The sequence below is a fragment of the Lepidochelys olivacea genome (genome assembly GCF_965140295.1).
Source record: "Lepidochelys olivacea isolate rLepOli2 genome assembly, chromosome: 8".
Lineage (NCBI taxonomy): Eukaryota > Metazoa > Chordata > Testudines > Cheloniidae > Lepidochelys > Lepidochelys olivacea.
In genome coordinates, this window is record NC_140418.1 from 76,728,292 (window position 1) to 76,756,241 (window position 27,950).

Sequence of the window (27,950 nt, forward strand, 5' to 3'; positions counted from 1 at the left end):
AAAAGCAGGCTTCCAATTGTACAATTTTCAATTTAATCACTAGCTGGGAAATTAAAACAAATGTGATTTTCACCACCATCCTCTGCTATGCTGAGACTTGACATGTTAATATTAGATTCTTTTAATTTAATCTGGTTTCTGATAATCTTAAAGGCTCCTCTGCCAAGCCTGGTAATATGCTACCAAGCCCACTGCAGAGCTTCTTAGCTGCTGGAAGCATTTTTGTTTCCTGGTCAAAAGCTTCACAGACCAAAGATAACTGCAATGATCCTAAGCCCCAAACAGTTCAGTCATATGAGATGCCAAACACCCTGGTGTGGGGGGAAGAAGTGTTGGGGGGAGGGGAGTGAATTCAATGGAAGTTGAAGGCACTCACCACTGTGTAAGAATAGGCCCTTGGTTTTGGGATGGGAGGGAGAGCTCCCTGACTGTGGTATTTCATCTTTACCTTGCAGAATGTAAAGATCTGGGTTGAGATTTTCAAAGCAGTGACTTAGTCACATACCTTCTGTTCAAATTAATGGAAGGTGGGAGGCTACATCCCCTTCTTTTAAAAAAATCTAAAACTTGAATCCTTCCAGGATTCAGAGTGGTTGCTGTGTTAGTCTGTATCAGCAAAAAGAACGAGGAGTACTTGTGGCACCTTAGGGACTAACAAAGTCTCTAAGGTGCCACAAGTACTCCTCCTTCCAAGACTGACTCTCCTATACTACTTTGAAAATCTTAGCCTTACTCGTTCCGTTCTGAAGAATAACGACAGCAGATGTGCTCTGTTCAGCATACTGCATGAGATGGAGGCTGAGATTTTTAGAGGGGCTTAAGGGAGTTAGGTGCCCATTAACTTTCAATGGAAGTTGTGCACCTAATTTCCTTAGGCCCCTTAGAAATTTTTCTAAGGCCATGTCTACACTACCCGCCGGATTGGCAAGTAGTGATCGATCTGTTGGGGATTGATTTATCGTGTCTAGTGTAGACACGATAAATCGATCCTCGATTGCTCTGCCGTTGACTCTGGAACTCCACCATAGCGAGAGGCGGAAGTGGAGTCGATGGGGGAGCGGTGGCCGTCGATCCCGCGCCGCGAGGACGCAAAGTAAGTGATTTAAGTCCATCTAAGATAAGTCAACTTCAGCTATGCTATTCTAGTAGCTGAATTTGCGTATCTTAGCTCAATCCCCCGCCTAGTGTACACCAGGCCTAAATGACTTTGACCACTTGGGAGAATAGTTGGTATGTGTGGAGTCTCAACAAAAGGACATTTAATCAAGGTCAGGTTTTGTGAGGTACTGGGCACCATTGATGAAAACAGGGATTGAGGCTGCTCAACATCCCACAGAATCAGCCCCTAGAAAAAAAGATCCTAAGGTATTAACAATGGCCCAGGAGATGATACATTCATCTATTAAAAAATATGCTACTCAAGGTAGACAGCTGGAAGCACACTATCCTCTTCTAGCCAAAATTAAGAAACAGTTGATCTAACCATTAGCTTTTGCCAGTACAAAATAATTTTTCAGACACTTTTGTTATCAGGGCAAAATAAACTTTTAAATATTTTTAAACTGTGAAAAAATACAAGTAAATTTTTATTTAAAAATATATATATTCCTTACTCCACATTTGTTTGTACAGATAGTTTTGTGTTAAAAGGACAAAAGAAAAAATAAAATAAACACATCAATAAAGGCATATTCAGACTATCAAATTATTTATATAGTATATTTGGTAGAAGCATCTTTCTGTAAAACTGAGTAAAAGGAAGTAAATTATTCAGCTTTCATCTGCTCTCTAATGTCAGAAGGCAAAGTTTCAAACAAAGTGTCTTCCACAACCAAGCCAGTCCGCTTCAAAGCCCTACACTCACCAAGTTCAGGCGGGAGAATTTCAAAGTGATTGCCTTTAATATCCAAATAGGAGAGGAATACTAAATTACCAATTTTAGGTGAAAGGACTGATAAATTATTTTTCCCAATCTTAAGAGTCTTAAGTTTTTTGCAAAAGTATAATTCATCTGGCACATTCTCCACTTTGTTACAAGTGATGGAAAAATACTGTAAACTTTGCAGCACTCCTATTTCCGGTGGAATAAATCGTATATCATTGTAAGACAAGTCTAAGTATCTGATTTTGTTGCATAGGAATAGGTGGGATGGAAGAACCTCTATTTTGTTGTGACTAAAGGAAAGACGCTCTAGGCTAGTGAGTTTCTTTATATGCTCTGGGATATATGTTATACTGTTGTACCACAGTTTTAGGATTGTAAGTTTTCTCAGATATTGAAAACTAACTATTTCTTCTATTGATTTGAGGTTGTTTTCCTTTAAATCCAATTCCTGGAGACTGAGAAGGCTAAAAACTGCATGAGGTATGCGCTCCAAATCACAGTGAACCAGCTCCAACTCAGTCAAGTTAACCATTTTCTTCAGGTTATTGAGCATCACTAATTTGGTGCCATCGTTATGAATACACATTTTTTGAAGATGACTTGAAACATCAACTGCTGATTGTGGGATTTTGGATACATTGCTTTTAATGTAGAGAATTTTAAGGCTTTTAAGTTCCCGAAAAGACTCAAGAGTAATGTTTTTGGAAATATCATGACTGAGAGAACCAATTAAATAGAGCTCTTCTAAATTTCTGAGCCCGTACATCCAATGTGGAAGCTCTCTGATGTCATCAAATTTGACACTCAAGATCTTCAGATTTTCCTTCAGAAAAGCCAAGGCAGCACTGTGGATCTTCACAGAACACTGGTACAAAGAGAGCTCTTGGAGATTATCCAACTGTGCAATGGTTGCTGGTATCATAACATTATTAATTATTTCAAGTTTTAGAGACTGCAGCTCTGTAATTTCAAAAACTGTGTCTGGAAGTCCAGAAAGCATGAAGAGCTGCAGTTCTAGCCGGTTATATGCATTTGTTTGTAGCCTCTGTCTCAATTTATCTGCAGTCCATTCATTGTTTAAGTTCAGCTGTTTCAGCTTGTTTTCACTGACTTCAGACAGGAACACTGCAAATCTCTTTGAATAAAGAGGGTCATATTGATCTATCATGTGAAGCATAAAAGCAAAGTCATTCTTAACATCTGGGATATCATCAATTCCAGTCTCTTGCCGAACATATTCAAAGGAATATTCCTTTAGTGAACGATAGAACAACCAATATAAAGTGTAAAGGCATGTTAGTCCATAGATGCTTACAAAGCACAGGTAGCAAAAGGAAAGTTTAGAGAACAGATGTGCCATGGTATGATTACAGGAAAAATTCTTATATCCTGTCATGTCCTGTATGTCAACATTACAGTCTACTGTAAATTGAACTTCTGAAACCAGTGCACTATTGTAAGCAATAATGATAAGGAATTTAATAACTTTAAGTACAGTCTGACGAACATACATAGCATGGAGCAGATCACTTTCTTCAACGTGCAGTCGGAATTTCTTCACCTTTTCAAACAGTGCTTTTGCCTGTTCTCCTTCTTTTTTATCCAATGCCCCTGCCGTCCCCTTATCTACAACAAACTTTTCAGGTATCGATTTTAAAGACTGAGTCTTGACCAAAGTGCCTTCTGTGCTAGGTTGGATAGTATTTGACCTTGTTATGTTGTTCTTCCTGTTGTCCTTCTCTTCTGAGTCTTCCCCAGACACTTCAGATAAGGCCCTTGTTGTCCAGGGAGAATCAAAACATTTCCCCAGTATGGAAATGAAGTGTTCAATTTTTGAGCTTGATCCAGGGAATTTGAACCAGAAGTTACTACATAGCATGAATATCAGAGTATGTATAAGGACAAGGTAAGGGAAGTATTTTGCATACCAGTGCAGTGCACGTTCATAGCACATTTGGTTTATAAAGCTATACTGCTGAAGGTCTAAATCAGTCTTTAGTCCTTTCATTTCAACAGTGGCAGGAGTAGTGGATGGTTTGGGTGGAGGAAGTGGAGTTGTATTTGGGACTGCATTAGGAATGTGAGAGTGATTCTGTGAAGGCTGTATTCTTTTTGGAAGGCATATTATCTTGTCTTGCATGACCTGAAACACACAGAAAGATACACTTTCAAATTATGAAGAGATGATGCCTAATGTCATAACTGTTTGGATAATAGCATCAGCAAAATGTAATTTCTCCTTGACATACTCTATGCTGAGTACCAGTTCAGTGGTTAAGTCCATTATTATTAGTTATGTGCTAATCACACCCTTAATATATATGCTAAAAACTAGATTGTCTGACCTATTTAGTCGTCTCCATACATAAAAAAAAATCTTCCACATATAAACAAACCTATGAACGTATAGCTCTCTCTTTGATTTCATGATCACTGCATGAATTTAGCACTAACCAATCAGATTTAAACCCACCACACATACACACAGGGGTTTATTCTGCCTGAGTGCCCACACTTCCCATTGGCTTCAGCAGGAGCTGAGGGAGCATGCCACCTAGCAGAATTGGACCCCACCACTATTTTTTAACTATCTCCAGCATGGTAACTGCTGAAACTTAGGCTATGTCTACACTTACCGGTAGACTGGCACTGCTGCAATCAATGTAGTGGGTGTCGATTTAGCAGGTCTGGTGAAGACATGTTAAATCAATGGGAGAGTGCTCTCCCACTGATTTGTGTACGCCACCTCCCTGAGAAGAGTAATGTAAGTCGGCAGGAAAGCATCTCCCATCGACACAGCGTTGTGTAGACATCGCGGTAAGTTGACCTAAGCTATGTCTACTTCAGTTATGTTATTCAATTAACTGAAGTCACGTAACTTGGGTCGACTTACCACAGTAGTGTAGATCAGGCTTTAGAAAGCTCCTTTACATACATTGAGCCAGATCCACAACTGGTATAAACTGGTATAAAGCTCCAGTGAAGTCAACAGAGTTACCCCAATCAACATCAGTTGAGGATCTGGCCCATTATCTTGAAATTGGGTTTACACATTTGTAGCAAACATGAATGTAAATATTTGTCTGTTTCATTTGCATTGTTTTCACACACCATTCCCCTTGTGGTTTATTCAGTCAAGCAGTTAAGTATGCAAGTGACTGAAACTATGCTTTGTTTATGTCAACAAACACTTGGCTGCTAGCCCAAAAAGTGCCCTTGTGAAGTGTGATTTTTGAATATATCACATACTTACAGATCTTCTGTACACAGCAGAAGATATTTAAAAAATATAACACAAACAAACTTCTAACTTACATCCTGCACAATTTGAGACATTTATCATTGAAATTCAGGAGCAAATTTCCTGCTGGTGTCAATGAGCAGAGCTCCACTGAAGTCTGCCAGCTTATGACAGCAGAGAATTTGTCCCTTTCACTTCACTTCCTAGGGAATGTGAGTTTCACATTACAGGTATTACTGGATCCAGCAGTGTCAGCTGGATCAAAATCCTGCTAAGAAAATGTGAATCGGTAAGAAACGGCATAAGGGTTAAACAAGAAATGATGAGACTTATTTCATATCAGTGACAGAAACGTAGGGCCAGATTGTGGCATGCTCTATAGGTCTATGCAGAAGAGAAGCAGCCTCTGCCGAGTCATTACTCCTGCATAGGTGGGCAAACAGTAGGTAGAGCAAAGGCTGTGGGATGTATACTGCACGAGGTATAATCCGAGCATAGGGTATGTCCTAACTAGAATGGGGAAAACTGGGAGATAGATCTGATTTGATAGGTAGTTCCTGGGTCTGCACAACTGTGCACTGCCTCCTACGCAAAATCACAATTTAGGGTCCCCCCCCTTTTTTTTTTTAATTAAAAGGGACACTGTTAATGTTTATGTGTCTACACTTTGATCTACTCTCAAACCTGGTGGAAAGATCCTTCAAATTTACAGATGTAAAAACAAAAAATATTCATGACCAAATATCTATATTGTTTTTAAACAACAGGTATTTTTGTGGAGCCCACCATACATATCTGCTCCTCATCAGATTTTGGCTCTGTAGCAACATTTAACTAACCCAGCAGTTAACATCAATTGTTTATGTACCAAGCATCCTTGAAATGTTTTGGCATGGAGGAGGCAGTTATTAATTATGGGTGGTTATGAATAAAATAAGCATATTCATTTCAGCTCTATTCAAAACACAGGGAGAAAAATAAAATTTGTGTGTGCCAAATGTGAAAAGACAAAAAATATATTTTAAGACCCTAAGAAAGTTGTAAATAATAAAGAGGGAAAAACAAGAATTTAACTCTACAGTCAGGCTTGCTTTGCAAAATTGTAATGAAAATTGACCAGGTTAGGCACAAAATCTACTCACCCTCCTTTGCCATGACTGAGGATCATTAAAAAACAAATGGGCCAATTCCTCAGCTGGTGCAAATCAATATAGTTCCACTGATTTCTGATTTTCAGCAGCTATGGGTCTGGGCCATGATATTTTATTCATCTGTTCAAACAAATTACTCATCTGGGCCAGCAGATTTTGGCATTGCTGTCAGTGACTACAGTGAACACAAAACTTGATAATGGTCTTCTGAAGAAGGCTCTGTCTGGCGTTTTTTGAACACCCCTGACAACATGCTTTTAAGTTATACTTTGTTTAATTTACCTGTAATGTACATCCAAAGACACCAATCATCAGCATGGCTACTGAGAGATAGTCTGTAAACACATCCCACCATGGCTTCAGTACTCTGAATGCTGGCTGCTGTTCAGAGAACTGACGAAATTCGGTGACAGGAATCATGTTTCTGAAAGATAGTCAAGCAAGGCTGGTGTTTAGTCATTTCATGCTATCTTCCTCCATTCCATATGACTCATGGAAAAAGATATTTGACTCACTGGGTGAAAAAAAGAAGAAGCTATTTTGACCTTCTACAATCATTAGGCATTCCATGCTTCCCATACTTCCCTCCCAGTGCCTTGGACCTAAAAATGGGCATAATAGTCATCTCACAAGGATGTTTCTGGATTATTCATTCATGGCTATAATGTGTTTGGAGATCCTTGGATAGAAGGCACTCTAAGCATTAGTTACATTAACATATTGTCTTCTTAAATCCTCAGACTTCATACACTGTCAACGAAACCACTACAACTGAAGCATTACTTCACAAAACCATATTAAAAGTCAGAGTTATTTATCAGGCAGTGTCAGTATCAATAGGCCTGCACTGATGCCCAGTTTGTTGCAGTAATGGTGATGCTATACGGCTCTCTTTATGAAATTACATCCAGCCAAGAGAGTCCCTTCTGATATCTGTGTGCTTATCTCACAAAAACTCAGCAGAGAAACCAGGGGAAAAGTGCTTCTTCAAAAGAGGAAGAGCTGGTATGAGTGATTAATAGGACAAACCTTCTCTTCACTCTCTTTTCTTTTAGAAAACAGTGGAAAAATTGATCCCTTTAAATTATATGACCAGCACTTATCAGTGGAGCACTGTACTTTAGGTATCCTTTACCTGACAGCATCACAGTGCCCATAAGTGTCACTCACAGGAAAGACTCTTGAGCAAGAGCTAAAGCATGTCATAAATTGTTTTTTCTTCAATACTGCAATCCGCACTCTTTTATGGCCATTGCTAGGAAGATTCCTTCCTTCCTTTTCTTTATTTCCAGAACAAATCTAAATAATTTTGGAATGCTATTCCTTCAGATTTTATTTTAAAATTATTATTTTTCTACAAAAACTCAGATATATTTTTAAAGAATATATAAATACAATGTTAGTCTATTAGATGCCACTTAGTGATCCCTGATAAAGCTTTGCTATTTACCTGACTGTCAGCTCAGTCATTGGAAACTGGCATTTTGCTGATAACAGAAGTACTGCCAGCTCCAAACATTCAAAAATCCCACAGATCACGAGAATGGCTTCAAAATCATTTTTTGTTTTGTTTTGATAACAACTTTGGGGGGGGGGTGATTTTTTTGTGGGATGTTTTTTGTTTTTGGGATGGAGAGGTGATATGTCTTCTCGCATCAGATCCTGTAGGCTTCACATTTTCAAGCTTTTCTCCACAACTCTGAGGGGTAGATTTTTTTTTTTTTAAACCAAAGTTGAGATTCTCACACAATCTTATGACTCCAGAAGGAAAGCTTTAAGAACAGCGCCTAATGTCATGAGAGTTGGCAACATACAGCAAGAAGTGCACTGAGCATAGTAGTGGATGGGATGGGAAATCATTCTGCACTGAAATCAGTGGGAAGCCCGGCTAAATTTGAATTCTGCTTTCTCTATGTATTTTTAAGTTTTGTTTTATCGTAACTGTGTTTGATTAATTTATAGGCAGGTAACTGATGAGGAATTTAGATGAAGACATATAGTCTATGCCACTACAAGGAAATGCTCCTCGGATCGCCTTCCCTTCCCCTCCTACTATATTGGATAATGAGCATATGTAGCATGACCCTCCACTAGCTGGAATGTCAGAACTGCTCAAGAGCACATGACCACATCACTGTGTTGTTGGTGGTCCACAGACGATGAGGAAGAATCTCCATGGGGAAAATCTCTCGCATCCTCTATAGCAGGTCTATCTGTGGAGAAGGATGATCTGAGTCTACCTAAGCAACAATACTTGAACAATCTGAAAATTTTCAGATGCAATGTTTTTCTGTCAGAAAATGTCATATTGAAACATGCTGTGGGAAATGTCAAAATTCTGGCTTTTTGTTCTGATTTGGAACAAAAATTTGGAATGTTAGAATTTCCCACAGAATGGAAATTTTTGTCCAAACCAGCGCCAGATAATACTTAGCCCCGTTACTGTTGCACAGTAGAAAGTTTATACATTGGTTACTTTAAAAATAGAAACAGACCAACTGATTTTTTTAAATCAAGATCTATAGCACCTGAAAATTAGTAACCATTCTTTCAGACTAGAGAACCTCACCAGGGAAGAAAAGCACTCTGAAAAATATTGATATGAAGAGGGAAAAAATTACTATTAAAAAAACTTGTCAGGGGTGAGTCAATCTAGTGTTTAGTTTTGTTGTGACAACTATATCAGAATGTTATTTAAGGTCCTGTTCAGCATTCTTTACTCAATATATGGTCCCAATGGTGGACGTGAATGAACTAATGAACAATAATGACAGTATACAATGAATACAAGGAACAGGAATTGAATTGAATAGAATACAAAGGGTGTCCTTTGTACATAGAGTGGGGACTTTCTACACTTGATCCTTCTTTTGCAATATTTTGCAAACATGGATATTTGCAAGATTCAGATGGAGACTGGTCACAAAGGTATGGGATATTTGAGCCATTTTCTGTCATTCTCTCAAGAAAATCATTTCTAATGGCAGGCTACCTTTGTGGCACTAGAAATCACAGCAGAGGCCTGTAAGAAATCCAAAGGAAGGTATCTGTATTCTACAATGCTGCTGGATTGAATGACTGAACGAAAAGTGGATATATATAACTACCACTTCTTTTACAACAGTAGCTTGATTTTACACATTCCGCTTCTAGCCCTGTTGCCATGAAGACACCTTGGAATTCCATAAGCAGAGGATTCCAAAGCTTCAGAAAAACAGACTGCATGTTTATCTTTTTCAAAGAATTGCTAAAGAACTCCTCCAGACTGCACAAGGACTCTGACACTAAAGAAGTGTTACAGTCAAACAGTATTTTATTCATAGATTCATTTCCAATCAGATGTGACAAGGACTTTGCAAACGGAAAAGGTTCAGATTCAATCTATATTCTGCTGACTATTTTAAACAAGTCAAAACAGAGACAGTTTAAAACCAATGCCACATTTCAGGACACAGATCAACACATTAACTACTGGAGTTTCTCTTATGTTATTAAAAGGAACTGCAATATTAAAGATGAATTTAAACACTGTGGGTTAGAATTTCAGCTGGTGTAAATTGGTACTGCTCCACTGACTTCAATTCAGTTGCATCCACAGTTACTATTTACAGGCACAATACCCAGTAGTTTAGGCCTAAACTTTGACCTACATTAAATGTTGTTATAATCTGGTTGGAGAATCTCTGAATTCTAAATACTCTTAATTAAAATCATCACTCTCATTCTCTTTTCTCTCTTGCTTCCCCTACCCCACCTTGCTCTCCAGAAATTTAAAAAAGAAAGGGAGGCATGAGCTAGACTATCTGGTATTCTGCTGCTGCAGAGAATTAAGAGAAGAAGCCCAAGTTAAACTTTGTTCTGAGAACCAGCCAATGGTGGTATACAAACAAGGAGGGATAAACAACACAAAACAAGCTTGTAAACAATTCAAAATAAAATTCAGGGTTTGCCAGATAGAAAACTGGGGGGGGGAGGGTTAGTAGGGAAATATATTTTTAATGTTTCTAGGGAGGTATTTCAAACAATGGAAAATAAAGGAAACTGAAAATTGATTCAGTGAATATGGGCAATGAGAGGAGATGTGAAAATACAGGAGTGCAGAAGAATTTTGAGGAACCCTGAAATTCCACAGCAAAAGAATAGCACATGGAAAAGAAGGGGACAGTGTGGTCTTCTGAAGGAATATGAAGATAATAAACAAACAGGCATATGCTGGGAATGGAGATGTGGGGAAGAAGCAAACAAGAGCACTGAGGGCCACATTCTCAGCTGGTATAAATGGGCTCAGCAACTTTGACTTCTGTGGAGCTTCAAGCATTTACATCAGCTGAGAACTTGGCCCACAGAGTCAGTTAATGCTTTCAGGAGCAGATAAGAGCAGCAAAAAGCAGACTGAGTTAATGCAACCTAAAGGAGTTAAGGAGAATAAATAGATGAGGGTGGGGAAGAAGGGAATTGGAGACAAATTAGTCTCATTAATAAATGAGAGAAATTAAATCAAATTATGATTCTAAAATGGCTACGCCATTGCACTAATCTGCCTGTTTGCAATTGGCCTTCATCAAATTAAATAAAGAAAAGTGGTATAGACAGTTAGGAAGTAATGAAGGTTCTTGCCAATGTGGCTGAAGAGAAAAGTGAATATATTTTATAGATCAGGAGATGCAGATGACATGCATTTCAGGATAGGAAGGAAATTAAATAATTCAATTCCTGAACCATTGACAGCTCACAGGAATACCTGCAGGGTGCAGCTGGGGAGGGGTGATGCTAGCAGAGCAGGGTTTTCCATTCACTGACTATCCCCTTGTGGGGCTGATATCCTCAGGCCCAGGCTGGAGAGGTAGTTTAGTAGTTTATAAGAGCTTTACTATATTTTTTCTCCAGTGTGTTTTTGTCAAGTGTCTTGAAAAATACTTTAGAATTAAAACCACACACACAACTGCATCTAAAATACTGTCCTGAATTAAAAAGATACAGCCAACGATAGTGCGACTATAGCCTTTGGGTCTAATAACAGGCTACCATGGTCATTTTTAAAGAGATGTCTGTTGAGTAACATACTTCATTCTGTGTAGCATAACTGGTAGTGGATACGTACTAACCTTTACCTGCACAAGGGGGTTGGTCACATGAAACTGCTGTGCGTTTTTAACTTACCTGTCTCTGCTTTCCAAATGCAATTTAAATAGGTATTATGATTGGAAAAGCAGATTCAATGAAATATAAAGAATGAATTGGACACTGTCCCTTTATTTTATCTATTGCAAGCTCTTTGGGATAGGGAGCATGTCTTTGTAGATGTCTGTATGGCCACTTAGCATATTTTCTTCATGGAACACCCAAAAATAATAAAAAGTTGACACCAAGATGGCTGCTTGTATAGAGTTGCTTTCCCCAGGTTCTTTAAGTGCCAAACAAATGTGTTGTCCACAGGTGACATGCAGGAGATGGAAGGATGGAGTTTCCCTTCCCTGTACCAGCAGGTGGATCAACCTCTCTGGGAGAATAACTGCAGTCTCCAGGATGTGGCAGAGGCTACCGACTGTTCTGCGCTCCCTAAATGGGAGATCAATCAGGGGATTGGTATCATTTGTTGACCCACTGATAGGCCCCATCTGTCCCAGCCACCTTCCACACCATCCCCATATCCTCGCTGAACAATGCCCCAAGACTGGGTCCCCATACACAGCTTCACTACAGCTTGTCTGCTACATACAGTATAAAATGGCAGCTCCACTGTTTTTGTTTCTTACATGACCACCCACAGAGGAACAAGATTTGCCACTCCAAGAGTAATGGGTCTGCCAAACTGCAGAGTTTTTCACTACAGGTCAAGCCTTTCTCTATTTTTATTCTTCATGTGGAACAAGATAATCAATTGTTTTACAACACAGGGAGGCAATCATTATTCATTGTGTGTGTTACAGGATCAGGGCCTCATTGTGCTGGATGCAAATATTTAATAAGACAGTCTCCAGGAGCTCACTGATGCAACAGGAAGTGAAGAACACAATGGAGGAGAAGAGAGAAGATTAAGGTGACAATAATAGGAAGACAGGGTTGCAGGTATAATTAACTAAATACACCTTGGAGGCTTGAAAGGTGTGGGATTTCTTAAAATAACCAGCTACGAGATATAAAATTATTCATTTGCTGGCAATACATTTCACAGTCATAACTCTGCATCAGTATAGGATAGAGAATCAATGCCATCACCTCTTGAGGGTGTGTCACAAGGCTATGGACTTGATCCTGCTCCTCTGAAGTCAGTGGGAATTTTTTCCATTGACTTTAGAAGGGCATAAGGTCAGGCAGGCTTCAGCTGAGGGCAGAACAGCAGCAGGGCTGTGAGTGGAAGGTTTGTGCATCAAGACTATTCTGTGATTTTGGGACAGATGGTAACCATGGGGGACTTCACGCTATTTCAAGCCAGGAGATCCACTGATGGCACAAAGTGCTGGGCTAGGCAAAAGTAGCTCTCCCTGCTGGCTTACATATACTGTTTGTGTTAGTATGAATTATGAAGTGTCTTTTGGAAAACTGCTGCAAGTAAGTCTCTGGGCTTACACATACACAAATTATGGACCATTCATATTAATTAAAAAAGCAGAGAGCAATGTATATTTAACATACAGGCTGTGGCAATTATGAGCAGCAATGAACCTATGGCCTGGGAGCTGCGGGGCTGATGGAGTCTGTAAGCATTTATGTTCCTTGTATTGGATGAGTGCTGGATACACGGAGTATTACTTCATATAAAACATTACACTGCACACTCCTGAAATTGGAGCACTTTGTCACAGACCGTAAACATTTGTTACGAGTAATATTTCAGTGCAACTTTCAAGGGATACTGTAATATCTTTGGCCTTGGACGAGACACCAAGTTAAGGAAACAAGCTAAACTTTAATGACAGAAGGCCCAATTCTGCAGTTCTGAGCAGATAAATCTTCCGAGTTATTTTTTGGTTTTTGTCTGCACAGAGACCACGGGATTCAGCTCTTTGTTTGGCCAGCTAGAGTAGATAAGACTAAATTATGGCCACAGTCCTGCAGCCAGATCCACATGGGTGTACCTGGGGTGCTGGGTTAGGCAAAAATCACTGCACCCGTGTGGAGCCCCATTGATTACAGCCAAGTTTTGACCTGGACTGAACAGTAGTAGAATAAGCAGGGAAGGCTCTACCATGTATTGAGGTCATCCGACAATTCCCATTTTAAGACCTTGTTTCAGTTTTTTACAACTTTGCTGAACTGTTTGGCCTGAAATTTTGCATGCTGGGTGTCTGCCTCAGTCTGAAATAGTTGGTGTTTTTTTAAAAGAAAAATGTAGCCAGTATGGTTCCACTGTTTCTGAGAACAAGACTGGGGGAAAATACATTTTGCCCATATTAAAAAATTCTTGAGATTTTTTTCTTTGAAAGGCTTTGAAGCAGGGACTTGAAATTTGGTAGGACCTGGTGTTTGTGTCAGTGATGAACCTTTTGCTGTCCAGGCAAAAATCTGCCAAATTAGGCCAAGTTATAAGCCTTTGAAAAATTGCAGTTTAAACATGCTCAGTGGAGACTTCTTTGATTTAGTAGCTAGAAATAACTGAAGATTCCACCCTCACTGAGCATGCTTGAGCCTCTCACTGCTCCTAGTGCTGACCAGACAGTGAATGCACCATGCCCACAGCATGACTGAACATACTGCATCCCCTCTCAGCTCCTGTGTGTGACTGGACAGTGCACATGTGCCATTGCGGCAGAGTTACGGAGTATGCTCCAACCCCAAGCTATAGGGGCGCAGAAGGAATTTCTCTGAAATTGCTGCTCTCAGCTACTCCAGGCTGGGCACTGTAACCGCCAATAGGGAGCCTGTCTCTCCTGTGCTCTCAATGAATCCCATCCTCTGCTGGCACCCAGTCAGCATTTTGGAGGACGCCATCTGATTTGAAGGTAGAGGGGACAAAGGACAGGCAAAGGGAGGGAAAGGAATAAATTGGGACAAGGAGTCTGCTGAGCCTGGGACTGGGGGAAAGAAACTGGGAGCTGGAACCAGAAGACTGGAACTGGTTGGGCAAGGAAAAAAAACAGTACATGACCACATAATGGATGACTGTTTCGTTATTCATATGCACAAAAGGGAAAGGGTGCACAGGCAACCTTAATACTGGCATTTCCTAACATTTAAGAGCTTGACTTTATCATCTTAACAATGTTCTTTTAATTATGTGTGTAAAATATATAATAAGGTCTTGGCTGATGTCTTCGATTTTGGCAATCATTTTACTATATGTTTGAGTAGTGTCCAACACAGTGTGTACCTAATCCTGACTGGGGCCTCTGGATGGTCCTCTTGTAACACATAAATAACATGCGTAAATAAATAAAACTCTTACTACTAACTTTTTCCTACCTTTTAGGCATTTGAAGGGAACAGTATATCTAAGAATGAGTCACCCTCCCCTGTTAAGCTTTGAAGCCACAACTATTTTCTGTGGACTGGTGGAAAAACTACAATGAATACAGATCATTTGTAAAGCTCTTACAATTTTTGCCAGCTTTTTTTTTTGGTGAGCTTCCCTTAGTTCTGTTGATCACGACTAAGAATTTCACAGTGAAAAACATCAATATTTGGGAACAAGGAATACAAACAAGTGATGCTACTGCTCAATAATAAACTCAATTTTAAAGAACTGGAAAGTGTGTAAAAATACATTTTAAAAGATCCATTTATGTCCTCAAAGCAGTTATTTTTAGGTCTACATGTTTACTGTATTCTAGAAACATTTTAAAACAAAATATTTGAAATTCATTTTCTTGGGGGATGGGGCTGATCAACAAATGTGGCCTAATGAGCGAGACAATGGAGTAAGAGTCAGGAGTCCGAGCCCCAGCTCTGTCACTGGCTCATTGCATAATCTCTCTATATCTTAGTTTCCCCATTTGTAAAATGTGCATAATGAGGCTTACTACCTTTGTAAAGTGTGACAGGATGTGTGGATGAACAGTGCTATAGATTATTTTCTCTAGTTCTCTGGAAAGAATCCAGTCTGAGCTGATAGTGACTGAAAATTGTTCTCTGATGGCTTTGTGAAATTAGGCTGATTTGATACCACAAAGAACAAAAATCTCCCACATCATAATTAGTACTAGTTGGCCTTCTGTGGAGGGACAACATTGAATTTTTCTGTAGAATGGATTATTCTCTCACCTCGAAACATGATGGTCCCTGCAGGTCAGGTTTCAAACACAAAATAGGGCCCCATCCTACCATCTGTACATGAGCAATGTTCCTCATTGACTTTAATGGGAGTTTTCCTTAGGTAAGGGCTGCAGGACGAGGCTTATACACTGTTCCCTGGGCTATGCCTGTCCAGTGCAGAAATAGGACTTTTGTCTCCAGGGCTATAATTCAGCACATTTCCACACACACAGCATTTTAAAAAGATTCTCCATCACTTTCCAGTAAAACCCTGAGTTCTAAGATTCTGTTTATCCAGTTTCTAGGACCCCCCAGGGCAAGGACTGGGGCCAAGTCTTTTATAAGCAACTAGTGTGTGGCACTTCAGACACTTTAAAGGGAGGCAGATTTTCAGGAAGTGCTGAACACTCACCTGAAAATCCTAGCTCTACTGAAATCATTGAGAGTTTTGCTATCAACTTCAGTGGAACCAGGATTTCATCTCAGGTATTTCCAGCTAGGAGCCCAGATTCACTAGTCACTTTTGAAAATGGTGGCTTGTGTCATTCTGCAGACACATGGCATTATGTGCAGATGTTGGAAAACAATAATAGACACACACATAACAAATACAGAGGAGGAAGTGCAAGAAATGTTTCTTGTTCTATTTTAAGTGTTTGTGACATCATCAACTGCTCCAGAAGAAACTCAGAGACAAACTTCAAGACCCACCAGATACATTTAAAAACACAGCATATAAAATCAGTTCCTCTTTGACGTATGTAACAGCAATTTCAGCCTACACACAAGTGAAACTATTGCTGCGGAGTTAGTAGCCCAAAAAAATATTCTTGTTGTTTTTTTTAATACATAAAAGCCATAATACCTTTTCATGTGAGTAGCATAAACACATTTGCATACTCAACTGCTCTCTCAACTTTGTTGGATTACGGAAACACAAAAGTAGGGCTGGATCATGCGCCTCAAAACCTCACTGAGGTCAATGAGAGCTGTGTGTACACAAGTTATGCAGGATTTAGAGAAATAGTAAAGTCCCCAAATTTTCTGTCCCAAAAGAGACCGATGAAGTGAGCTGTAGCTCACGAAAGCTTATGCTCAAATAAATTGGTTAGTCTCTAAGGTGCCACAAGTACTCCTTTTCTTTTTGCTTCAAAAGGCATATACAGCATTTTGCAGCTTTGGGAATAACACTCTTATTTTAACAGGGTTAACATATCTTTCAAGCTTAGGACTCTGCCTCAAAATGCTCTGTACATGATAAAAAAACTATTAGATCAAACTCAAACATAGAGTAAGAAGAAATTATTCAAAAAGTGATATTTTAAGACATCCTAAAATCTGACAACCTGATTCAGAAAAGCAAAAGTTTTGCCAGGTTCTTCAGAAATCCTTAACATATTCAGATAGCACAGACACTTAGGAATAATCCTAAATTTTAGGGAATACAAACATTGTAAAAAATAGTGCAATTAATTGATTAGAAATATGTAGGGGCCATAGCTGAATACAAATATTCATTATCCATAAATCTGAAGTTGCATAAACAAATTTCACTGATGTAATTAAAAATTAAAAATCAACCATGACCAGGTCAGGAAACATAAAAATACCTAAAGAGATCCATTCTGAGTCTCAAGCAGTTCTATCATCTGAAATGTTAAAGACCACACTGTAGTGGAGCCAAAGAAAATTAAAGAAGTGTCTGCTTTCATGATTTATGCCTTTTTCATATAAAGGATCTTTTCTTCTATCCCTTGCATGTGGTACAAGGGGACTTTTTAAAGTTTGCAGTATTCTTATAAAATATTAATCCCAATACACCTGGATAAACATACAGATATTTTCAGTCAGAAATGTATATCACACATTTTTCTCCTTAGTGTAAAAAGCTTCCCACTAGAGACCACATTTGTAGGACAGATCAATCATAGAAGCATAGCCCATTTTATACTAATAGTATCATTTCTGACTGGGCAATAGGAAAGGCTAGTTTATATAATTTTCAAATTTTTAAAACTGATATAGTCTACATGCATAAAAAAGAATATGTAGGACTGCTGTTTTTTAGGCATTCTGTCCAGATAACCTCCTTATTTCAAAATCCTGTTCTGAATTAATAGAAAAAGAAATGTTAACAGCTACTGTATATTGATAACTACTAACATTAAGTGGATCCTTACAGGACATAAAGCTCAAAGATTTGAAGGATCTAGAAAAACAGATCTGAGTCTGAACTCTTTATAGGACTCTTTCAGCTCATTGGGCCTGGTCTACGCTTACAATTTAGGTCGACATAGCTACAGCGCTCAGGATGTGAAAAATCCACATAGCGCCCACTGTAGGTGGAGCTAGGTCAACAGAAGATGAATACTTTTATCAGTCTAGCTACCATAGCTCGGGGCATGGTGCTCCTACAGTGACGGAAAAGCTCCTTCCATTGCTGTGGGCTGCATTTACATTACGGAGTTATACTCACGTAGCTATAGCACCAGAGTTATGCCATTATAATCCCCATAGTATAGACTCGGCCTCAGTGTCCAGCCATGCCCTTCTGAGGGCAGATTAGAGTTTTCTTAACCAAAAAGTCTTTTGGTATACCACAACACACAGAAAGGTAACTCCTAGTAGTAGTCAAGCCAAAATTTTTTTAGTTGTCTGGAATTCTGATCATAATACAGCAGGTGTAATAGTGTTTACAAAATGGCGTTTAAAATGGGTTTCCTCTGTTCTATTTTCAAGGTGTGCATGAAAGTATTTAACAGCAGTTCTATGTCACAATGCAAGAGGAGGGTGCAGTTCATCAAAAAGTCATCAAGATTGATTGTACCAGTTATAGGACTTGCCTAACAACTGTCTCTCTTCAGCTGACAAACAGAAATTACATTTCTTACAGTTCAATATCTACTTTTTTGTTACTGCATTTCAGCATTAAACCTGGGCACTCCAGTGTGACATACCTGGTATGATACATGGGGCAGCACTTGACTCTTGGTTTGCTGCATTTAGCAGTTATCTTCAGCAGCATGCAAGTAGTCAGTCCAGATCAGATGCTAGATCTCCAAAGGGACTCTGGGTATGTCTACATGAAAAGGCTACAATGGTGCATAGATACTTTACAGCAATAGAAGGGGTTTTTCCATTGCTGTAGTAAATCTACCTCCCCGACAGGTGGTAACTAGGTTGATGGGAGAATTCTTTGGTTGACTTCGTAATTTCTACGTTGGGGCTTAGTTCAGCTTAATTATATTGCACAGGGCATGAAATTTTTCACAGCTCTGAGTGATGTAGTTAAGCTGACCTAACTTTGTAGTGTAAACCAGCCCTTAGGCATTGCAATGCCTAACTTTTAGGTGACTTGCCACCAGTGGAATCCACAATGCCAATGTAGGCATCCAGGCTCCCTATAGAATGCATGGGGAGAGACAAGCACTGAAGATTAGAATTCACAAAAGCCAACACACTGAGTAGGGGAGCCACCTCAGCTAACCAGAGGAAATGTCAAGGAGAGAGATGTGGCCTAAGGCTCATTCTCCAAAGGAGTGAGGTGCCTAAATCTGGGCTGGATTTAGGTGCCTATCTGTGCCTGGGATTTTCAGCTTTGCACCCTCTCCTGGAATTAGCCATCTAAACTGTGGTTTGCAAGAAACAGAGGACGAGGTGTTGGTGCTAGTGTCCTCCCTTATAAAGCTTTTAGCCCAATGAGATGTGGGAGACCCAGGTTCAGTTCCCCTCCTCTACCTGATGTGGAGAAGGGATATGAACTTAAGTCTCCCCCGTCAGAAGAGTACCCTAACCATTGGTCCCTGGGATATTCTGGGGGAGAGCACTCTCAGTGTCCCCTGTTGAAGTTGTTCTACTGTGTATAAATAATTAAATATGCACAGAGCCAAAGAGAGCGTGAGAATGACTCTACAACCCTGTGATTAGGGCACTCACCTGGGAGGTGAGAGACCCAGGTTCAGTCCCTCTGCTCCACTGCAAATGTAATTACCACCTACTCCTTCACAAGCCATTTTGTGCGAGATTAAGCTTGCTCTGAGAATGCCTACCATATCAGGCCCCTCAGGCAAGATAGGCAGAGGAACGCCTAGTTTGAGGATGTGGTTTGGCACTTTTATAGAAGAATAAAAAGAAGCCAATTCAGAGTGTCTACTGCACAAGTTTAAAGAAGCTTCCTTTGGCAGAGAACAACAGTGGTAACAGTGCCTGGCCTGCCCTGGGAGTGAATTATCCCACTAAAGGAGCTATGCCTGAAGGTACAGCAGGTACAAACTGCATACTCAGAGCCCAAAAGGGTGAAGCAAGCCTCGTATCTTGTCATTCTCAAGGGGAGAAAAAGACCTAATAAATCCACAGCATCGACGGTATTCAGAGGTCCCCATTCACTGTGCCCTGAGTTCCCAAATAGTGTTATGTCACAAGATCTCAAGACAGAGAGGTAAAGGATGAACTGTAGAGAGAAGCTTCCAGTGCACCAAATGTGTGGAGTAAAATGCTGGCTGAAAATTTTCCATGGAGTCTTTTTGGGGTGGAAAGTGGTTTCTCAGCTACACTGAGATTTTAATGAAAAAAATCTCTTTCCTTTGAAAAGTTTGGGGGTTTCTTAGAAAACCTGAAAACCAAACATTTTTTCAGATTTTAGAAAGTGAAAAATGTTTGATTTTCAGGTTAAGAAACCCCAAAAAAGTTAAAAAAAAAAATTTGAATGAAAAAAAAAAATCAGGTTCATCAAAATGTTTAGCAGAAAGAAAGAGAGAGAAACCCTCTCCAGCCCAGCTCGAGAATTAAATACACAGCTTCCACTATTGCGACTTGTTCTGACGAACTGCCTCTTTCATTTCCTTTCACATTCAGAGGTGTTTGGTTGGGAAGCATATTTCTTCCAGTTAAGGAAGGCCAAGTTTCGCTGCCTCTGAAGTAAAGCAGTGTTGTTCTAAGGTCACTGCACGACACTGCTCAAAGAAAGCCAAGGTTCTGCATCTCCTGTAGTGCTGACACCTTCTGGCCCATGTGATCACAAGACAGTATAATTCTGCCTATTGACCATCCAGCCACCCGAGTTTTGTTTAACTTTCTCATGCCCCCACCCAACACACACACACACACACACACACACTTACTACAGAAATATATCCACTAATGTGGGCATACATTTTAAACAGTGATGAGGGATTTTGGATGCCTCAATTTTTGGGAGCCCAGCTTGATGCACACTAAAGAGGCCTGATTTCCAGAAAGTGCTGAGCACCCAACTAAGTACCTTTGTGATGAAACTCAGAAAGATTCTTCTGATTGCCTCTATTGGGAACCAGGAGGCACTGGTCACAAATAGCGTATGTACAGAGTAATCAGATTTTTAGGGTTGGGAACCAAAAGTTTACATTTGAAACCAATTCACAGAACAACGTAAATAATACCATAAAATCTAAAACTGCATATGAGCTGTCCAGTGGCTGCCTTTAAACACTCAGACATTGAAGGAGAACAAAGCAAAAACTTCAGCAAACTTTTTAACAGGATTAGAGAGAGACTGGAAAAGGAAATGATTCAGACACCACAGGTGCTCAGTACAAGGCCTTTATGCATCAGTGGCGACAATTCAGTCATGTTTACACATAAGCAAGTTACCATTAGTTTAAAAATCATAATAGGGCCCAATTCTGTGACATGCTCAGCACCCTCCACTCCTCTTCAAGGTCCAACCCTGCACCACAGAAGTGAAAGGGAGTTTTCAGTAGATACAGATCATTAAGTGGGAATGAAGAGTGCTGGACTTTTAACTACAAGGATCAAGCCCAAAAATGAAATTAAAATACATAGATTTTTAACTGAGTTTTATTACATTTGAACAGCATACATTTTTTCCTTTGCTTTGTTTGCAATTTCCACCCCCAACTGTTCATATGTATGTATTTTTTTAAAAGAGCTTTTCTCTTTCTTAGCATACTCCATAGTATCCTCAAAACCTAAGTGATCTGTACAAGCAAAGGTTTACATATATTTCTAATGGTGCTATTCCAAATGTTATGTTCTCTGACACCTAGCGTAACAAAACAAATCTATACCCCAAGTACTTGTTTGTGAGATAAAAATCATCAATTTTGGGAAAAAAATCCTAATGGAATTATTATAAGGTATATTTGGCAGACTTTCATGTGCTACTCATTTTGCTTGGTCAACTCTGTCTGGTTAACTGGATAAATTACATTTCATTTACAATGAACAAAAAAATCCAGCACATTGTAGCATAGCAATTCTATTTTAAACTGATCTTGAAATCAGGGTCATTTTAATTTTTGACAAAAATCGGAGCCATGTATTCTTGAGCCTTTAACTATATTTTCTCTTGGGTCATCTCTTTTCATGACGTTGGAATCTTACTACTAACTACCAAACCACACATATAACAAATAAGAGCTAGGAATACACAGTTTGAAATTTCTAATATAAAATATTCTGCTCTTCTGAGCTCAGACCTTGGGAAGTGCTAATCAAATCCATCACTTATAAACCCCTTTTCACAGATTCCTGATTAAGCTCGGAGTACATAAAAAGGACTGGAATAATCCTTGTTCATGTCTCTGTAAAGAGATATACCAAAAGCACTGTCGAACTTAGTGTGGCTTGCATATTCAAAGCTTTCCCTTATTTATCCCCCCCCCATATCAACAAAAACAGGTTAACTCAACTAATCCATATGAATCGCGACTATTTTATCTTTCAACTACTGAGACTACTTCTTTTACCTGAATTCTTCGTAAACCAGAAGAACAAGAACAAGAAAACATGCCACTTACACTAGACGCTGATGCTGTTTTCCTCTGCTGTACCGTTACTCCTCAGGGTTGCTTCTACCATGGTAACTCAAGCCTACTGTTTCTAAACAGAAAACCAAATGTCCAAAATTGCTACAGGTTTCAACGCTGGGGGTTCGTCTGTTGTCATCTACATTGGCTTTATTTTGATGGCAACCCTAAAACGTACCGTGTCAGCAGAGGAAATTCTGAGATTCCAGATAAAGTTTGGCTTTCACAGAGCTACAGAAGACGTGGGGGTGGGGGAGGGAGATGGACTGTGCACAATGAAATACCGAAACGTTCGCGGTTCAAACCAGCTCTTCAGTGATGGGTGAAGGTGGTGGGAGAGGAGAGAGTCCCCTAGTGACTCTGGCTGCATTCACCGACTTCCTGGGCTCTTTAGCTGGGGCCCCCCTCCCCTGGCTGCTGGAGGAGCCCAGCTCTGCGCGGCTGCCCAACAGAGCAGCCCTCCCTGCCTCGGAAATGCAGCTGCCTGCCCCGGTTAGCAAAAGGCAGGATGGGTAGCTCGCCAGCCCCCGGGAGGGAACGAGCGGGTCCAGGGCTCCTCTGCCCACCGGGCCAGCAGGGGAAAGGCCTCCGGGCTCCTCTGGATGGTTCCCAGCCCCTCGAGCAGCCCCACCGCGACGGCGCCAGCCCTGCCCGCTCCCAGGGCTTCTCCAGCGCCCGGAGCCCGCGGCCGGCACCTTCCCCGGGGCAGTACCTGGAGGCTGCGGGCGAGGTCTGGCGGGCGGGCTGGGGGCGCGGGCCCGGGGGCAGATACCGCCGCACAGCGCAGGGCGGAGGATGCCGAGCTGCCGGGTTCCCGTCTAACGGAGCCGGCTCCCCGCGGGCAGCGGGCGGGGCTGAGATCCCGCCTGGCCGGGGCAGCGAGCGGCGCCTACCTGGGGGGATGCAGCGGGCTGCGGCGCGGGGGCAGCGGCGCTCAAGGCTCCCGGCGGCGGCAGTGCGGCTGGCGGCTGCTTCCCCGCTCCGAGCTGGGCGCCGCCGAGGCCGCTGCCCCCGCCCCTCCTCCCGCTGCAGTCCCGGCCGCCGACGCCAGGGGCTCGCCGCAGGAAGCGGGGCTAGTCCCCGCCTGGACTGGGGCGGCTCCCCTCCGAGAGAGCGGCCGCGTGGCTGGGCCGGGGAGGGGCGGCGGCTGCCTGCCTGGGTGGGGAGAGATAACCCGCCTGGGGGGCCCAGCCCGGCCGCGGCTCAGGGTTGGACATATGCCTGGAGATTTCATCACATGACATCATCTTTAATCAAAGATTAATCTTTAATTCCTGGAGACTCGGGGGGGTTGGCCAGCCCTAGGCCCAGCTTAGTCAGGGGGAAGATTGCCAGGAATCGTCCCCACAAGTCCTGCCAGTAGAGCCCAGCAGCGAGCCTTGGCCCCTAGCAGCAAGGAGCAGGGAAGAAAGCCAAGCCTTGGTCACCCATCACTGCCCTGTCAGTGCCCCAGAGCCAGCTAGGCACCTTCTAGCCCACCAAACTCACTGAGCAATAGGAAAACAGGCGGGGGTCCACTACCCCAATCCCTGCCCCCTGGCAGCTGCAGGGAGTGTGCACCTGATAGGCAGTGTTTGCAGGATCTGGCCCTGGGTTACTGCCCTGCCTGGGCTCCCCAGCCAATCCTTCCTGCTTCTCTTCTCTAAGCTATTACCAGCAGGACAGTGGGGTGGGAGGAGGTATTGTTTCATATTCTCTGTGTGTATATAAAGTCTGCTGCAGTTTCCATGGTATGCATCCGATGAAGTGAGCTGTAGCTCATGAAAGCTCATGCTCAAATAAATTGGTTAGTCTCTAAGGTGCCACAAGTACTCCTTTTCTTCTCTTCTCTGTGTCTTTTAGCCTCCAGCCTGTAAACAAGTACATAACTTCACACAGATGACTAATGCCATGAGATCAATGGAGCTATTGCTCGGGGACACGTTTTCCCGCACAGTGCTCTAGACAGAGTGAGAGTGTCAGGCTCAGGGTTGCAGTTCTTCCGGATTTCCTTTCTCATAGGGAAGCTGCTCTGTTCTCCCTGAACGTGCCCCACACATTTCACCCAGGTGATTTCAGAATTTGTTCTCTGATAGTTTGATGTTTATTTGGGATCCCCATCATCCCTCCAGAAATCAGGATAACCTTTTTCATTTATCAAAGGAATTGTGGCTTTAAAATATTTAGAAACAAATGTTAGGAACTCTTTGGAGGTTTCAGAGTAACAGCCGTGTTAGTCTGTATTCGCAAAAAGAAAAGGAGTACTTGTGGCACCTTAGAGACTAACCAATTTATTTGAGCATGAGCTTTCGTGAGCTACAGCTCACTTCATCGGATGCATGCCGTGGAAACGGTAGCAGACTTTATATATACACAGAGAATATGAAAAAATACCTCCTCCCACCCCACTGTCCTGCTGGTAATAGCTTATCTAAAGTGATCATCAGGTGGGCCATTTCCAGCACAAATCCAGGTTTTCTCACCCTCCACCCCCCCCCCCCACAAATTCACTCTCCTGCTGGTGATAGCCCATCCAAAGTGACAACTCTTTACACAATGTACATGATAATAAAGCTGGGCCATTTCCTGCACAAATCCAGGTTCTCTCACCCCCTCACCCCCCTCCCAAAAACCACACACACAAACTCACTATCCTGCTGGTAATAGCTCATCCAAAGTGACCATTCTCCCTACAATGTGCATAATTAAGGTGGGCCATTTCCAGCACAAATCCAGGTTTTCTCACATCCCCCCCACCCCCATACACACACAAACTCACTCTCCTGCTGGTAATAGCTCATCCAAACTGACCACTCTCCAAGTTTAAATACAAGTTAAACCAGAACATCTGGGGGGGGGGGGGTAGGAAAAAACAAGAGGAAATAGGCTACCTTGCATAATGACTTAGCCACTCCCAGTCTCTATTTAAGCCTAAATTAATAGTATCCAATTTGCAAATGAATTCCAATTCAGCAGTTTCTCGCTGGAGTCTGGATTTGAAGTTTTTTTGTTTTAAGATAGCGACCTTCATGTCTGTGATTGCGTGACCAGAGAGATTGAAGTGTTCTCCGACTGGTTTATGAATGTTATAATTCTTGACATCTGATTTGTGTCCATTTATTCTTTTACGTAGAGACTGTCCAGTTTGACCAATGTACATGGCAGAGGGGCATTGCTGGCACATGATGGCATATATCACATTGGTGGATGTGCAGGTATACGAGCCTCTGATAGTGTGGCTGATGTTATTAGGCCCTGTGATGGTGTCCCCTGAATAGATATGTGGGCACAATTGGCAACGGGCTTTGTTGCAAGGATAAGTTCCTGGGTTAGTGGTTCTGTTGTATGGTATGTGGTTGTTGGTGAGTATTTGCTTCAGGTTGCGGGGCTGTCTGTAGGCAAGGACTGGCCTGTCTCCCAAGATTTGTGAGAGTGTTGGGTCATCCTTTAGGATAGGTTGTAGATCCTTAATAATGCGTTGGAGGGGTTTTAGTTGGGGGCTGAAGGTGACGGCTAGTGGCGTTCTGTTATTTTCTTTGTTAGGCCTGTCCTGTAGTAGGTAACTTCTGGGAACTCTTCTGGCTCTATCAATCTGTTTCTTTACTTCCGCAGGTGGGTATTGTAGTTGTAAGAAAGCTTGACAGAGATCTTTTGGGTGTTTGTCTGAGGGGTTGGAGCAAATGCGGTTGTATCACAGAGCTTGGCTGTAGACGATGGATCGTGTGGTGTGGTCAGGGTGAAAGCTGGAGGCATGCAGGTAGGAATAGCGGTCAGTAGGTTTCCGGTATAGGGTGGTGTTTATGTGACCATTGTTTATTAGCACTGTAGTGTCCAGGAAGTGGATTTCTTGTGTGGACTGGACCAGGCTGAGGTTGGTGGTGGGATGGAAATTGTTGAAATCATGGTGGAATTCCTCAAGGGCTTCTTTTCCATGGGTCCAGATGATGAAGATGTCATCAATATAGCGCAAGTAGAGTAGGGGCTTTAGGGGACGAGAGCTGAGGAAGCGTTGTTCTAAATCAGCCATAAAAATGTTGGCATACTGTGGGGCCATGCGGGTACCCATAGCAGTGCCGCTGATCTGAAGGTATACATTGTCCCCAAATGTGAAATAGTTATGGGTAAGGACAAAGTCACAAAGTTCAGCCACCAGGTTAGCCGTGACATTATCGGGGATAGTGTTCCTGACGGCTTGTAGTCCATCTTTGTGTGGAATGTTGGTGTAGAGGGCTTCTACATCCATAGTGGCCAGGATGGGGTTATCAGGAAGATCACCGATGGATTGAAGTTTCCTTAGGAAGTCAGTGGTGTCTCGAAGGTAGCTGGGAGTGCTGGTAGCGTAGGGCCTGAGGAGGGAGTCTACATAGCCAGACAATCCTGCTGTCAGGGTGCCAATGCCTGAGATGATGGGGCGCCCAGGATTTCCAGGTCAGGTGGCGGACAAGAATGTGCAGAACCACCCTGTGGTTCAAGACTTAGTGTGAAAGCTCTTCTGTTCTCCTCTGGGGTGTCTGAGAGCCTGGAGCACTTTGATGTACAGATGAAGGAACACTGGGCTCAGATCAAGTGTATTATCCATCCTTTTTTCCATATCTAACATCTGTGACCTATGCTCTGAACAGTTTAATGCTGGATGAAGAATAGCTATGATATGAAGATCCTGAATAGATTCCTAATGTTACAGGAGGGCTAAAGAACATTTTTGAAGCCCTATTAATAAAAGTACATTAATCGTTGCCATGGAATTTAAGGAAATATTACTGTAATAATAATAATAAAAATATTTCCATATGTGACCTCCCCACCAGAGATTGTCAGTTACCCTACATTTGTACAGTGCCTAGCACAAGTGGCTCCTGATCTCATAGCCTGTTCGTGCTACAGTAATATTCATGTTAATACCAACATGAGAAATTAGTGAAAATGTGGTGTTTTAGTTAATTTGATGTTTGTGTCATGAGACTATTTATGGGTAGCTTACATTTGAAGAAGAAGAAAAAAAGAAAAATCATTTTTCATATTTGGCAACCAGCTTCAATTCTTGTCCAGAGAATGACAGCAAAAAATGTTATGGGAAGTGTTTGACCCTAAAACTCAGGGTCATAGAAAAAAACATTAAGAGGTCTGGGATCTTTGAAACTGCATTAGCAATGACAGTGACTGACAGATTGTAAATTAAAAGCATAAATATCTATCTTAGCAATTTACAAGATATAGATTCAGAAGAGTTGTTAAAAGCAAGTGTTTTTACTGACCTGCAGAGAGTACTGTCCTCTATCACTGAAAAATGTCAAGCTCAAGGAGAACCAGGGCACAGAAATGGAGACAATTTCTGCATTGGAGGGAGCAGCTGTCAAGGACTTAGAGATAGCTGATGAGAAAACGTTCATAAAAACAAAAAAATATAAACACTGTGTGGAGGATCTTGAAAACTAATAGGATTAGAGACATCAGGGTTGTTGGATTAAATTAAATATAACTGGAACAGGATCTGGAGCAAATATACATTCTAAAGTGGTATTTGTAACTGTGGCCTTTCTGCACAATCTAGTCCAGAAACAGCCCATTACTTTCCAGCTCAAACAGAGGACCCTGAGAAACAATAAAGGATCTAGAACTGGGATTTTGACTTGCTCCTCTTTCTAGGAATGAAAAAGGAATTTACAAACTGCCAGACAAGTAATGGGTAGGGAGAC

At 41.5% G+C, this 27,950-nt stretch overlaps 1 protein-coding gene across 6 annotated transcripts; it reads right to left on the reverse strand.

The window, feature by feature from the left end:
• Nucleotides 1-1,620: 1,620 nt before the first annotated feature.
• Nucleotides 1,621-27,567, reverse strand: LRRC8C (leucine rich repeat containing 8 VRAC subunit C). Of its 6 annotated transcripts, none has more exons than XM_084637469.1 (4): nt 27,510-27,567; nt 22,267-22,348; nt 6,560-6,701; nt 1,621-4,028 (listed from the first exon to the last, which is right to left on the reverse strand). In XM_084637469.1, the coding sequence occupies exons 3-4, from the start codon at nt 6,695-6,697 to the stop codon at nt 1,767-1,769; spliced, it is 2,400 nt and encodes a 799-aa protein (XP_084493595.1). In that variant the 5' UTR covers nt 6,698-6,701; nt 22,267-22,348; nt 27,510-27,567; the 3' UTR covers nt 1,621-1,766. The 6 variants fall into 6 exon arrangements, with proteins under 6 accessions (XP_084493595.1, XP_084493592.1, XP_084493593.1 ...); XM_084637466.1 differs by lacking the exon at nt 27,510-27,567 and adding an exon at nt 23,169-23,363; XM_084637467.1 differs by lacking the exon at nt 27,510-27,567 and adding an exon at nt 22,988-23,129.
• Nucleotides 27,568-27,950: the final 383 nt, after the last annotated feature.

What these genes read in the sequence shown, in the direction of transcription:
- LRRC8C (XM_084637469.1), bottom strand. Translation starts at nt 6,697, where the DNA reads ATGATTCCTGTCACCGAATTTCGTCAGTTCTCTGAACAGCAGCCAGCA. An exon ending in TCTTTGGATGTACATTACAG is followed by an intron (nt 4,029 to 6,559) that starts GTAAATTAAACA and finishes TGTGTGTTTCAG; the next exon opens with GTCATGCAAGACAAGATAAT.